Source organism: Lynx rufus, unplaced genomic scaffold, assembly GCF_022079265.1.
Source record: "Lynx rufus isolate CCGP_SWC_20201006 ecotype Redwood Valley unplaced genomic scaffold, mLynRuf1.p SCAF_10, whole genome shotgun sequence".
Taxonomy (NCBI): Eukaryota; Metazoa; Chordata; class Mammalia; order Carnivora; family Felidae; genus Lynx; species Lynx rufus.
The window spans coordinates 44,463,204-44,478,106 of record NW_025814824.1 but is presented as its reverse complement, the minus strand read 5'-3'; the positions used below and the strand labels follow the sequence as shown (position 1 = coordinate 44,478,106).

Below are 14,903 nucleotides of genomic sequence, written 5' to 3'. Positions count from 1 at the left end.
TCAGTGTTGGGGCTATTTTTGGCAGATTTTGTGGACAGAGGCATTGCTGCAACTTGCATATTGTTTATGAAATACACATTCAGTCTCTAAAAATAGCCTACTTATTAGGAGTTATTTTTTTTCCTATGTTGTCTCTTTTACATGACTAAAGGTTGTTTTTAAAAATAAGCTTTAGCTGACAATAATATAATAAAGACATTTAGGGAAGACAGTTTGTGTCACCAGAACATTCTTCTGTAAACTTAAATTTTTAAAGGGTCATTTTTCTGCATCAGACCTAGGAGAGGCTTTTCATGAAAAATAAGATGCTGAAATCCTTATGTGTACAGGAAAAGAGGGACTATCTCCTCCGACACTCAGTGCTTTCAAATGATAGATTAAATCAGAAAAGTGTGCCTTTAACTGGAATTATATAATTGGACTAAAAGAAAACATAATGAATAATTATTGGTTGTCGAGTACTTAGTTCTAAAAGAAGTGTTATATCTCGGAGAGGTTATTTGTTACATGATTAAAGGTGGGATAAACTGATAGATTTCCATCTATAAATTTTTTATATTTAACACACATCCACATAGGTTAACACTGGATTTACTAAAATGTTTGAGTTTATGAATACATGATCGTAAGTGCTCACTGTGTGCCACGTCTTATTCTACGTGCCTCCCCCTCAAAGCAATCCTTGGTGGGAGGTGCCATAATTGTTCTTATTTCTGAGATAGGGAAACTGAGGCACAGAGAAGTTAAGTAAATTACCCAAGGTCAAACACAGGACAGGACTTCATCGTACTTGCAGAGCTCTTTTTGTAGAAGAGACCTATGATTTTGTGATTTACTTATCCTTGTTTTAATTTTTATTTAAGCATAAATGTCGAAAATATTTCCTGCGAAGCGTAAGATTCTCTGATTGTGAACGTGCCCCACACGCACCGTTGACTATAAAGTGAAGAAAAGTATGAGAGAGCCATCTGGTTAAGTCTCCACTTTGAAGACCACCACATCCCCAGAAGACCCAGGATGGATCTGCACCAAAGCACTGCCATCACTTTCCTTGAGAAATGGTGTTTGGATAAGTCACTGTCTGGCTACAGGAGACATTATAGTGTCAGGAAAAAACTGAAGTTAATTCGAATCGTAGGCCTTTTCCTGGGCCTAGTAGCCATTAGCACTGTCTCGTTTTCAATCAGTGCCTTTTCTGAGACAGAGACCAAGAATACGGAAGAGGCCGTTGGCGCAAGTGGCCCTAAGGTAGCACACGGTTACCGTCAAAGAACTCTCTTAGATTTGAATGACAAGATTCTGGATTATACTCCACAGCCACCTCTTTCTCAGGAAGGCAAATCCGAGAATACAACAGATCATGCCCAAGGAGACTACCCAAGAGACATCTTTTCCCTGGAGGAGCGAAGGAAAGGCGCCATCATTCTCCATGTCATTGGAATGATCTACATGTTCATAGCTTTAGCCATCGTCTGTGATGAGTTCTTTGTTCCTTCTTTAACTGTCATCACTGAGAAATTGGGCATCTCTGATGATGTGGCTGGAGCCACCTTTATGGCTGCTGGGGGCTCGGCCCCAGAACTTTTTACATCTCTCATAGGGGTATTTATTGCTCACAGCAATGTTGGCATAGGCACAATCGTGGGCTCAGCAGTGTTCAATATCCTTTTTGTTATTGGCATGTGTGCTCTGTTTTCTAGAGAAATCTTAAACCTGACATGGTGGCCGCTCTTTCGGGATGTGTCCTTCTACATCGTTGACTTGATCATGCTGATCATATTTTTCCTGGATAATGTGATCATGTGGTGGGAAAGCTTGCTTCTCTTAACAGCTTATTTTGGCTATGTGGTTTTCATGAAATTCAACGTCCAAGTAGAAAGATGGGTGAAGCAAATGATAAATCGCAATAAAGTCGTCAAAGTGACAGCACCAGAGGCCCAAGCAAAGGTTGGTGGTGGTGGTTGTTTATTTAATATTCTGAACCATTGTTTTGGAGATCTACCACTTTTTTAATGTGATGATGTTTTAGGCTATAGACGATAGCAGAGTGCTTTCTGCAGTTCTGTGGTAACCAGACTGATGGCAGGGGGAAAACGTATTTTCGGGATATTTTTGTAGATACCTTCTAAATTCTCAAGCTACTTGCTTCAGAGTAAAACATTTATAAATATAGGTTATGTAAGTGTCCCAGTGTGGACTCAGCAGTTATTTACCTCTGAAAGTAGGCACGATGATTTTTGTGAGTAATTTAATTTTCATGGGAAAGTATGTGTATGTAGCCTAGAAAATTGCAGGTATTTTTTTTTTCAAGTAGGCACATGAAAATGATCAAGAACCATCTCTTTGAAGACATTTAAGGAAGAAAGTCTGTGTAACCAGTGCTGTGCCTTTAGGTCAACAGCAGGGCCCAGAAGGACTGGTTATTAGCGTGGTCATAGCTGTTCTTCTTGATCCACACAATAATCTTCAGATCACTTGACCAGAAGCTGGTCAGGATCCATGAAACGGAGTCATTGCCAAGCCCTGCTGCCTCCATAGCTTGATGGCCCATTTTACATGCTATGATAAACATGACCCAAAATAATTTTACAGTGGAGTTTGAGGGAGTTTTAATGATAAGAGTGGCCATCCTTCCATGCGGGTGGTGAGCAAACTGGTATAGGGCTGAGAATAAGTTGATCTACAAAAATGTGAACTAATTTTTTAAAATAATGGGTAAGCAACATCAATACAATTTTATGTTAAGTATAGTAATGAAGTTTTGATTTATATCCTAACATTGGAATGTTGTCTCTGAATGTGATTTTAAACAGAAAACCAAAATACATATGCAGATTTTTCATACTAGCATCTGGGGAAATTCTCGTGTATGCAAAAAACAGATGTTGACTGGAGGGTGAGATATTTTGTCCCAAATGAAAAAAATATTCATTTGATATAATTTCTTTATGTTCAGGTTGGATGACCATCCATCATGTTCTGTAGCAGCCAGACATTTAAGCAAAGTGCAGTAAAAAACAAAAACAAACAAACAAACAAAAAAACCCACTATTCATGTCCCTGTGTATTACGTGTAAAAGAAAAATGTTTTCTACTGTATTTTTCTGACATTTCACTTAGTGTATAGTTGTTTGTTAGCAACTGTAGTAAAAGAAAAAAAAAACATTTAGCAGTAGACATGGCAAGTAAGCATTCAGATGTGAGAACTGAGTACATATCCTTGAGGGCATCATTGGACCCCTCTCCCTGCTCTAATTTTGTAGCCAAAGGATGATCTCTCAAGCCGGACTGCTCATTTGAGCAGTTTGCATTAATAATCTATATGTTTATTCCAGTTAGAGTACTGAACAATTGCCAAGGGAAAGGCATATTTTTTAGAGGCAAGGAAATGATTTGGTGTCTTATAAATATCCTGGGCACATCAAGGGTAAAAAGTCTTTTCGAGGGCTCGGTGGATTTGTGTTTTGTTACACAACAGTGGAACTTCATTAACTTAATCACAGATTCTGCTGAAGGTTATATTGACAACATTTATGAAAAAGGAACTTGCACTTGCAGAGCAATCCAGTAGTGTATTTAAGATCGCAGGGGGATTTTGTATTCTGATTGGAGGAGGAGCTGGTTCTCTGCATTTGGGAATAACTTTTTAAATACAGCTTACAGGCAGTATTTAATCTATTGTAAACCACTCATTAAAGTAGCTCTGGCAGTATCTTTACCTACTATAGTAGGTGACTGTCTTGTCATCTTTATGATATTTAAAATTCAGCAACTTAGGCTGACATTCCTTAACAGCTGTTATTCAAATCCGTAATTTTGTGCTATTCTTAATCTTGTGCATTTTTTAAAAGAAAGCAGATTATGTTCATGTCTATTTCTCCTGTTTCTGATTTCCCCCCAAAATGTGTTCATTGTATTATTTCCCCTTTTTGCACTATATAGCTTTAGTTTATTCCTTTTAATCACTATTACTTCTTTTGGCATTCCGTAACTAAATTGAACTATAAATTATCATGGGAATAGGATTTTTCTTTAAACATAGCTATGTCTTGTTTGGTGTTCCTCAAAAATGCTAGAACACATGTTTAGGTGGAACAGTGTGTATTGATGTGTGATTTCCTTCTGGAAATTTCACTTTGCCAATTTCACTTTGGAAGTATTGTTGGATTTTTTTTTTCAGCAGTTGGTCTGTGTCTTGTGCCTGATTTCAGAATCTTATGGAGGCTTTGCTGCCCAAGCATTGAACATAACGTGTCCCAAAGAATGATGAGTCCTTGAGTGTGGTTATCTAGTTTTCTTTTTGCAGAGTTGTTTTCTGACTGCATATCCCAACTATCCTACAGAAGTCAGTGCTTCTGATAACATCAGAACACTCAGAAAAGAGACGCTAAATCAAATGCAATTCCAATGAGGTCTTCATAGAAAGGAATGTGATGTAAAAGAATTTAGGAAGCAAAATAGTGAGCATGTGTTCATGGTCTTATTTGTACAATTATCGAGCAGGGGAGTTTGAGAAACTAGAGGAAACATTTTAGATATTCTTGTACAAATCATCAGTGCTTCTGGCTAAAAAATCAACTCTGCTGGGCTCTTTGTGTTAAACTGTTTTGGAAACTACTTGTTTCATAGACAAGTTGAAGTTTTGATTTATATCCTACCATTGGAATGTTGTTCAAATCCTAATTTGGTTCCATTATTGATAATGTGTGCCATGGAGGCAACTGTGAAGCGTGGAAAAAATGTGAACTGGCATATTTTTTCATAGTGACAGTAATAGTTTCTCATCTCATTTAATTTTTACACGCTGTGTGTGGTTTTTTAAATTTGTTATTACTATTATTTCTTTTAGGGATAATGTTATCCTTTTTTAAAAAGTTGTGTAGTGTTATGACAGGGTAAATAGACCTGGGGCATTGACTCAGAGAAAAAAAAAAGGTTTTGACCCCAGTGTGTAATCAGGCCTGTGATCTTAGAGAAGTTACATTAACTCTCTTAGCCTCAGTTTCCTAAATTGGACATGAAAATAACAGTGCCTACTTCATGAAATTGGGAAAATTATTAAATGAAGAAATGAATGCTAAGCAGCTAACAGAGTCCTTGGCAGATGTGGGTTGTTCATTAAATGTTAGTTCCTTTCCTTTTGCTTTGTGTTCTTAAAAGTGAATCAAAATAAGGTACTTTTTAATGTTTATTTATTTATTTGGGGTGGGGGGCAGAGAGAGAGAGGGAGAAAGAGAATCCCAAGCAGAATCCCAGTGCAGAGCCCTATGTGGGACTTGAACCCAGGAACCATGAGATCATGACCTGAGTCGAAATCAAGAGTCGGATGCTTAACCTACTGAGCCCCATAAATTATTTTAAATTTAAGAATTTGACATTTTTGAAGACTGGAATTCACGCAGGTCATTGTCTCCCTTAGGGGCGCATAATATTTGTCATAGTGTGATATTTGTAAGCCGTAGCTTACATATGGTGGACAATGCAGGTCAGGTATTATCATAAACTCCAAGAAAATCTCCAAATTTGTTTATTGTCCTGAAATTTTGTTGTGGGATTTTGCTTGAAATAAGTAGGCCGTTATGGGGTTATCTCTGCTTAGCAGAGATTTTTGTTTTAAAGGTACTCTTATTTATAAATGATTAGGACTCTCTTCTAAAAAACACTCCATAGCTGGTCAGGAATGACTTTGATTCCTGCAAGGTGTAAAGCAGTGGAGTCTCAGGGCATCCAGAGCATTTTGCTGTGCTCCTGGCCTGGCTGCTGAGGTCCCTTGATCTGTTCTGGTGCTAGGCTGTCATTGGCCTAGAAAGCAGCTGTCCATGGTACTTAGCTTCTTCTTAGACTTGGCATTATAATCTGACAGCAACTCAGCCCAGTTCTAATGAAGGGAATGGTCTAAATAAAGATGCTTAAAGCTGGGTAGTTGAAGAGTAGGCTATTTAGTAATTTAGGTGTGCTTTGATCCTGAAAAGTGGTTTGTAAATAGAGTTTTTACAGTTCCAATTGTTATTAATGTTCATGAGAAAAAGGGAATTGAAACCATATTATAAATCTTCCTCACAAGGTGAAGTATTTCTTTTTTTTTTTTTTTTTTTTTTTAAATTTTTTTTTTCAATGTTTATTTTATTTTGGGGACAGAGAGAGACAGAGCATGAACGGGGGAGGGGCAGAGAGAGAGGGAGACACAGAATCGGAAACAGGCTCCAGGCTCTGAGCCATCAGCCCAGAGCCTGATGCGGGGCTCGAACTCCCGGACCGCGAGATCGTGACCTGGCTGAAGTCGGACGCTTAACCGACTGCGCCACCCAGGCGCCCTGAAGTATTTCTTTTAAGGTGCTAAACCATGAATAGTTTTATCAATACAAATGTGTAGGTCCAAGCTTACTTACAGCACAGAAGATGTTATATATTCAACCTTTGTTTCCCCTCCACACCTCGTAAATAAGTTAGTAAAATTAATGTGCAAACTTTAAGGAAGGAAAGGTAAGATCATCCTTATAATAAATAATAGGATAGTATTACTTGGTAGACTTGGAAACTCTCTGTTCTTCTCACAAGAAAGAAAATTTAGGCATTAAAATTCTTAACTGGCTTAGATGTCTGTGGATGTAGTATGTTTATCTGGGGATACAGCATGGTGCTCTTTTCCTTGTTTTGTTTCCTTCTACTTATATAAAAAGCAAACCCTTCAGTGACTGCATGTGATTCAGAGAGTGAACAGGCATTTCAACATACCCAGAAAGCTCAGCAGATTTTAGTGCATAGAATTCAGATTGCCTTTGGCTTTTCATCCTTGCTGCTGTGATTTCTTCAGCAACAGAAGACCTAAAGTTTGTGTTGAGAGCAAGGATTTATCACCACTTCCTTTCCTTCCTCCCCTCCTCCTTTGTCCCTTTCTCCTCCTACCTCCCACCACCTCTCCTCCCCTTTTCTTTCCTTTTCTGCCTGTCTCTCTCTTTTTGGTAAAACCAGATAATTTGTATTTGAACATTAACAAGGAATGGGATTGTTATGTTAAGCTGTTCTTTTGTTGTTGAGGAGGCCTGTACATCTTTAGTGGGGATTTGACTGTTTTTGTTTTTCCATTCTTTCATTTCCAACCTTCTTTTGTTTTAAATAAGTCTCTAGTAAACTGAATATAGCTATATTTTATTTAATTAGTTTGACAATCATTATCTTTTAACTGGAAAATTTAGTTTATTTACATAGATTGTGATTACTGTACCATTTGGATTCTTCTCTATTATGTTACTTTATACTTTGTATTTATTCTGATCTGTTTCTTTTTATAATTTTTTCTCACCTTTTTTGGAGAAGGGGCATTGAATTTTTTTCCTAAATTTTTTCCCTTTAATTGTTTGGAATTTATATACTCCATTTCTATTTTTTTAGTGTTGCCTATGAATTTTAATGTGTATGTGATTCACAGTCCATGATTTAATAAGATCTATCTTTATGTTTTATAACAGCTTTATTGAGGTATAACCACTTTTTAACCCCTACAAATTACATATTGTCATTATACCATCAATGTTTTTAGGTTTATCCATGTTTTTACCAGCTTTTTCCCTCCTTATTCTTTTTTTTTAATCTTTATTTATTTTTGAGAGAGAGAGAGAGACAGAGTGCAAGTGGGAGAGGAACAGAGAGGGTGGGGGGGAGACACAGAAAACAAAGCAGGCTCCAGGCTCCGAGCTGTCATCACAGAACCTGATGCAGGGCTCAAACCCACAAGCTGCGAGATCATGACCTGAGCTGAAGGTGGACGCTCAACTGACTGAGCCACCCAGGTGCCCCTTCCCTCCTCATTCTTCTTCTCAGTTCAGACCTTTTTGCTATGAGTTTTTTCCTCTACTGACTTACATTCTTTGTAAGTTACTTTGCAAGAATCTACTTAAATAGTAAATGCTCTTTTTTTAAATTTGCTTACAGATTTATTTCACTTTTAATCCTGAAAGATAGTGTGGGTGGGAAATTATTTTCTCATCTTACTTTGAAAATAATATTCTACTGTCTCTGACTTCCATTTTTTTTTAAAAATGTTTACTTCTTTATTTTGAGAGAGAGAGAGAGAGAGAGAAAGAGTAGGGACCAGGGGAAGAGAGAGAATCCCAAGCAGGCTCTAAGTTGTCAGCACAGAGCCTGACTCGGGCTCAATCTCATGAACGGTGAGACCATGACTGGAGCTCATACCAAGAGTCAGACACTTAACCAACCAAGCCACCTGGGTGCCAATCTGACTTCCATTTTTGCTGTTGAAAAAGAAACAAAAAGCTGTCAGTGTAAATGTTGCTTCTTTCTAAGAAATCTGTCTTTTCTTTTTGACCATGTTTAAGATTTTCTCTTTGTTTTTGATGTTCAGCCTTTTCCTTATTCTATGTCAGGTCTTGTTTTCTCACTTACTTATCCCCTATTTGTTATTCACTAGACTTCCTGAATTTGGGAACAATTTCGACTTTACCTCCTTCATTCTTCCTACAATCTTCTAGAATTCTGATTAAATAGATATACCATCTCAACCTGTTTGCCATGTCTTATAACTACTCCTCTTTTTTATCTCTGTTCCTCATTCAGCTCATTCCTTTACATCAACCTCCTAGGTTCTAGTTTTCTCTTCAGTTTTGTCTGATCTGCTATAAAGCTCATCCATTAAGGGTTTTGTTTTTTTTTTTTTTGAGAGAGAGAGAGGCAGAGTGCGTGCATGTGCATGCACACATGTGAGCTGATGAGGGGCAGAGAGAGTGGGAGAGAGAATCCTAAGCAGGTCCCATGACTAGCACAGAGCCTGATGCAGGGCTCAATCTAATGACTGTGAGATCATGACATGAGCAGAAATCAAGAGTCAGACATTTAACCACATAAGCCACCCAAGTACCCCTCGTCCATTGAGTTTCTAATATCAATTATTATATTTTTTATTTCTAGAAGTTTTCTGTGGCTCTTTCATATCTGTCAGGTTGACTTTCATTATTTCTAGTACTTAATCATTCAATGACTTCTTTTATTCTTTAGAAATGTTAAATACATTTATATTTCATAATTGATATTACTAGTGACCATATCTTTGTAGGTTTGATTTTGCTGTGTTATTGATTCTTGACCATGTGGAGTTGCTTTCTTATATATTTAGAGATTTTTTAAAAAAATCTTTGAGGGGTGCCTGGGTGGCTCAGTTGGTTGAGCATCTAACTTTGGCACAGGTGATTATCTCCCGGTTTGTGAGTTTGAGCCCCATATCAGGCTCACTGCTGTTGGTGTAGAGCCTGCTTGGGATTCTCTCTCTCCCTCTCTCTCTGCCCCTCCCCCACTTGTACTCTGTCTCTCAAAAATAAATATACATGTCAAAAAAAAAACAACAACTGTGAACTCCTATTCCTTGGGGCTTTACCCTTGGGAAGTCATTGAGACCTAGGTTTTAAGTCTGTTCCTCTAGAGAGGAACAAGTGCCTGATAGCACGACCAACTTGGAACCATTCTAACCTAAGTGTTTGACTTTTTCCTACCCAGGTAGTGTGAATTCAGACTCCAAACCCATGTGAGTGAGCCAGTGGTAGAAATTCTTAAGGGAGACTCTTCTCTCTTTCTCTTTTTTCAATATCACTCAAAACCAAGACCAAAATAGGCACATCCTACTCTTTCCCCTTGCTAGGCAGGGTTTTTTTTTTCTTCCTTTCCTTTTATTCAGCCACTAGGAATGCCACCCCTTCAGCATTCCTAGCTTATTGGGAGGTGAGGTCTCTGAATTACTTCCTCCTTACTAGGCCTTTGTTTGTAGCTTCTAAAAATCTAGTTTTTAGCCACTGGGGAATGGCAGGTACTTTAAGAGCAAAGCAATACAGACTCCTCTGGATTTGTGCTTACTTGATGTTCTTGGTTCTAAGAAATCCCTGATTCCTCACTAGGATAAGTAATTTAAAAATATATTAAAATATATAATATGCAACCTTTTGGGGTATGATATACTGAGAACGGTTTCTCTGAATATTAAGTCCAGTGTATTGCCAGAAAAATATGTTTCAGACTGTGGGTTTGTCAAAAGATAATGCATGTAACAAGAGATATGGATACAAAATTTTAATTGAGTACTCTCAGAGTGTTTCATGCAGCCTAACCATTATAATAGTATGTTTTCATATCTAAATTATTGCAAATATATCACTACTATAATTTTCGTCAACAAAAATCCTACCATTGGCAAATTTTGAGTCAAATCTAGGAGGCAATTTTAACAGAAAGTTATATGGGGCCACAGTAAATTTGCCTTTTAAATAATATATTTTTTATGTTCTTTTTAAAATTTAATTTAATTTTTTAAATTTACATCTAAGTTAGTTAACATATAGTGCAACAATGATTTCAGGAGTAGATTCCTTAATGCCCCTTACCCGTTTAGCCCATCCTCCCCCCCACAACCCCTCCAGAAACCCTCTGTTTGTTCTCCATATTTAAGAGTCTTTTATGTTTTGTCTGTCCCCCTCCCTGTTTTTAATAATATTTTTTACCAAATATAGAAAGTAATATATCGGGGCGCCTGGGTGGCGCAGTCGGTTAAGCGTCCGACTTCAGCCAGGTCACGATCTCGCGGTCCGTGGGTTCGAGCCCCGCGTCAGGCTCTGGGCTGATGGCTCGGAGCCTGGAGCCTGTTTCCGATTCTGTGTCTCCTTCTCTCTCTGCCCCTCCCCCGTTCATGCTCTGTCTCTCTCTGTCCCAAAAATAAATAAACGTTGAAAAAAAAAATTAAAAAAAAAAAAAAGAAAGTAATATATTTATTGTACAGGATTATAAAAACACATCAAAATATAAGAAATTTAAAATAGCCTATAAACTCTCCATTGCACCATCCAAAAATAACTCTGCACATGTTTGTGTGTGTTCTTCCAGACTTTTCTCACATGCACACATATACACACATGCATATTCACATATATTTAAGTACTAAAACAAATTGGAATGATATTCGATATACATAACTTTAAGCTTACATTGGGTATATAATGGTTTTTTTTAACTTCACTTTTTATGTGCATTTCCTCATGTCATTAAATGTAATTGATTGTTTAGTATTATTGTAAAATGGAAAGTTTTCATATCTAAATTATTGCAAATATATCACTACTATAAAAAATGCTACAAATAGTACTACAAATTTCTGATTTCATAGAAGCAGAAATTCTGGATCAAAGTTTATGAGCTTTTTGTTTTTTTAATGTTTATTTTTGAGAGAGACAGAGCATGAACAAGGGAGGGCAGAAGGAGCAGGTGACACAGAATTTGAAGCAGGTTCTAGGCTCTAAGCTGTCAGCACAGAGCCCAATGCAGGATTCAAACCCACGACCGTGAGGTTATGACCTGAGCTGAAGTCAGACCCCAAAGTTTATGAACTTTTTAAAGTTTTGTCTACATTGCAACATACTTGGTAATGTTTTGGTATTATAATTTTTAGTGTTTTCACAGTGAAACAATATTGCGTTGTTTTTAATTTGTGTTTTTTTTTGATTAATTGGGAGGTTGAGTCTTGAAAAGACTGAGAATTTTTTTTTTTAATTTTCAAAAATACCTTTAGAATTTTTTTAAAGAATAACTTTTTAATGTTTACTTATTTTGAGAGAGGAATAGAGAGCATGAGTGGGAGAGGAGCAGAGAGAGAGGGAGACATAGAAGCAGGATCCAGGCTCTGAACCTGATGCAGGGCTTGAAGTCACAAACTGCGAGATCATGACCTGAGCTGAAGTCAGACGCTCAACAGACTGAGCCACCCAGGTGCCCCTAGAATTTTTTTTTAAATACTTATTTTGAGAGAGAGCGTGCACACATGCACATGTGAGCAGGAGAGAAGTAGAGAGAGAGGGAGAGAGAATCCGAGGCCGACTCCATACTGTTAGCACAGAGCCAGCCCAGTGCAGGGACTCTATCTCACAAACCATGAGATCACGACCTGAGCCCAAATCAAGAGTCAGACGCTTAACGGATGGAGCCACCCAGGAGCCCCAAGAATTAATTTTTTTAAGTAAGTTGCCAGTTTGCTGGTGTCCTTCATGTCATTTTTAGTTTTCTGTGATGTCTCAATGGTCTTACAAGTATATGTTGAGAATCACTAACATTAGATTTCCTCCCTCTCTACAATTTCCACACCTAACTAAAGCCAGGAGGTTTTTGTGTTTTTTGTTTAAAAAAAAAAAAAGAATTACTTTGAAGAAGGCGGCCTTGGGGCTCAGGAGTTGGGAGATGAAGTTCCCAGGATTGGAATGTGCCCCTGACCATGTGACCTTGGGGGGGATCCTGTACCGCCTAAGACCTCCATTTTTTCATCTGGAAAATGGGAGACTTGACCTAGATGACCTAAAAGATTGCTTCCAGCTTGTCATTTCTGTCCTTGAAAGCTCTAGTATATACTATGTGGAGTACTCTAACTGTGTCAAAGTAATAACCTAGTACATTTACCTAAAACAGAAGACCAGATTCTAACCGTACCCGTATCACCAAAGTGTGTTTCTAAATGGGCTTAGCTGCAGCATTTTCACACAAATGATTTAAGGGCTCAGCCAAGCAGTAATTTTCGCTTGAGTATGTTGTGAGAGGTAGCTCTTCCAGACAGGAGAATAACTTGGATGGGAGAAAGTTGTTTGAAGTTTACTGCAGGATTCTCGACCTGCTCAGCATTTGTGGCTTCTAGCAGGGAAAACCTACCTTGGCAGCTACATGTGCATCCCTAGAATGCTGGTCTCTCCACAGCCGAGAGAAGAGAGAGGTCTGAAAAGTGGGCATGTGCTTAATACCAGGTCCTTACTACATCAACACTCTGAAATCGAGATCATCTCTACCTGCACGTCAAGAACCAGAGGGTCAGAAAACATAAGTGATTGCCTGAGGTCCCGATTTAGTGGTATTAAACTGCATTTGAACTTGGGTCTGACTCCTAAATGCCTGGTCGTCCTCCTAGTGCTTTTCACTGGACAGTTGGGATTAAAGACAAAGCAAACCTCCGAATTAGATTCACATTTCGTATTAGACTCTCTTGAGTCAGTGACTTTCAAATATTTTTACCATGACTCCCACCAAGAAATATATTTTACATTCTGACCCACTATGTTATGCAATGCATGCATGCACATGTACATATGTGCATGTTTATTTTTTATTAAAAATTTTTTTAATGTTTATTTATTTTTGAGACAGAGAGAGGCAGAGCACAAGTGGGGAGGACAGAGAGAGACGGAGATGCAGAATCCAAAGCAGGCTGCAGACTCTGAGCTGTCAGCACAGAGCCCGACACGGGGCTCAAACTCTGAACCACGAGATCATGACCTGAACTGAAGTCAGGTGCTTAACCGACTGAGCCACACAGGCACCCCTGTGCGTGTTTATATAGACTTATAAAAATCTAAGTGTGATGCACTTCCTATTCTTGAGTTTTCTATGCTGTCAAAAATAGCAACCCTCTAAAATAATTTCATAACCCACCAATGGGTTGTGACCTGAGATTAAAAAATAGAATCATGTTAAGAAATTTCTTTTTTCTCCTTTTCCTCTTAGCAGGGCTGCCCTGCAAAGCCGTGCTATTTTACTGCACGAGGGCATCTTTCTGATCAAGGGGATGAATAGGGACAGAAATTCAGATATCACTCTCCTGGACAAGCTGTGTGCTTTGGTGTGGGACTGTGGCTGCCCAGAGGAAGAGGTGCCTTTTGTCCATTCAACCAAGGTGCCCTTTTGGCTGGTGGTGATCCTCTAATTCTTCTTTTTATAATTGACTATTTAGAGTTTCAGAGTCATGGATCCACAGGGACCATTATGTGCATGTAAATCCATGCTGATTTTCTTTCTTTTTCTTCTTTCTCCTTCCTTCCTTCCTTCCTTCCTTCCTTCCTTCCTTCCTCCCTCCCTCCCTCCCTCCCTCCCTCCCTCCCTCTCTCTTTTTCTTTCTCTTTCTTTCTTTCTTTCTTTCTTTCTTTCTTTCTTTCTTTCTTATTTCTCCTTCCTTCCTCCCTCTCTCCCTCCCTCCTCTCTCTCTCTTTTTCTTTCTCTCTTTCTCTTTCTTTCTTTCTTTCTTTCTTCTTCCTTCCTTCCTTCCTCCCTCCCTCCCTCCCTCCTCTCTCTTTCTTTCTTTCTTTCTTTCTTTCTTCTTTCTTTCTTTCCTTCTCAGAGAGACAGAGAGCATACACGCAAGTGGGGGAGGAGCAGAGAGAGAGGGAGAGAAAATCCCAAGCAGGCTCTGTGCTGTCAGTGCAGAGTCCACCACAGGGGGTTGGTCTCACAAAATGTGAGATCATGACCTGAGCTGAAACCAAGAGTCAGATGCTTAACGGAATGAGCCACCCAGGCGCCCCAATGCATGCTGATTTTCATGATTGGGACTGTTTCAGCCATTTAGAGCTGGATCCGTATGTTGTCTCAGCTTCCTCCCAAGCACGCACACTGTCCGTGTCCAGTTGGGTAACTGACCCTCTGAGCAATGCAGATTTCTGCGGAGTCCTAAGATGTGAGCACATACCAAGCTATGTCTTGCTCTCGGGCTCTGACATAGACTGATTGCAGGGTAAGGAAGGTGCAGATCAAAGCATGATATGAGGCTCCCTGAGCCTCAACTCATCCTTGTTTCTCAAATGAGCTTGTCATCGAGTGGAAAAGAAATGCGGATGAAACAGGGAGATGAAATCAGGGGAGAACAGAACCTTGGCGAGAAGACCAAAGCTGCATTTCAATTAGGTTGGTTTCCTTTTTTTCAGAGGCTGGATTTGTAAACCAAATGATGCAGACATGGTTCTCATGCTGGTAAAAACTGGTGGGGTTGGAAAGGGTGTGGGCATCAGACCATAGTAATACCATGCTTCCAGCTTTAAACGATGCACCCAGAATCTGCATTGGCAGGTACCAAGCCTGGAGAGATGATGTCCTTTTCATCC

The 14,903-nt window shown here is 38.9% G+C and overlaps 1 protein-coding gene across 2 annotated transcripts in view; it reads left to right on the top strand.

Moving 5' to 3' along the window:
• The first annotated feature begins 1,017 nt into the window (after positions 1–1,017).
• The window catches only part of SLC24A2 (solute carrier family 24 member 2), a 241,047-nt gene continuing 227,161 nt past the window's right edge, over positions 1,018–14,903 (top strand). For both annotated transcript variants that reach the window (XM_047098204.1, XM_047098194.1), the window contains exon 1: positions 1,018–1,947. In XM_047098204.1, coding sequence (XP_046954160.1) covers positions 1,018–1,947 — 930 coding nt within the window. The remainder of the gene's footprint in view (positions 1,948–14,903) is intronic.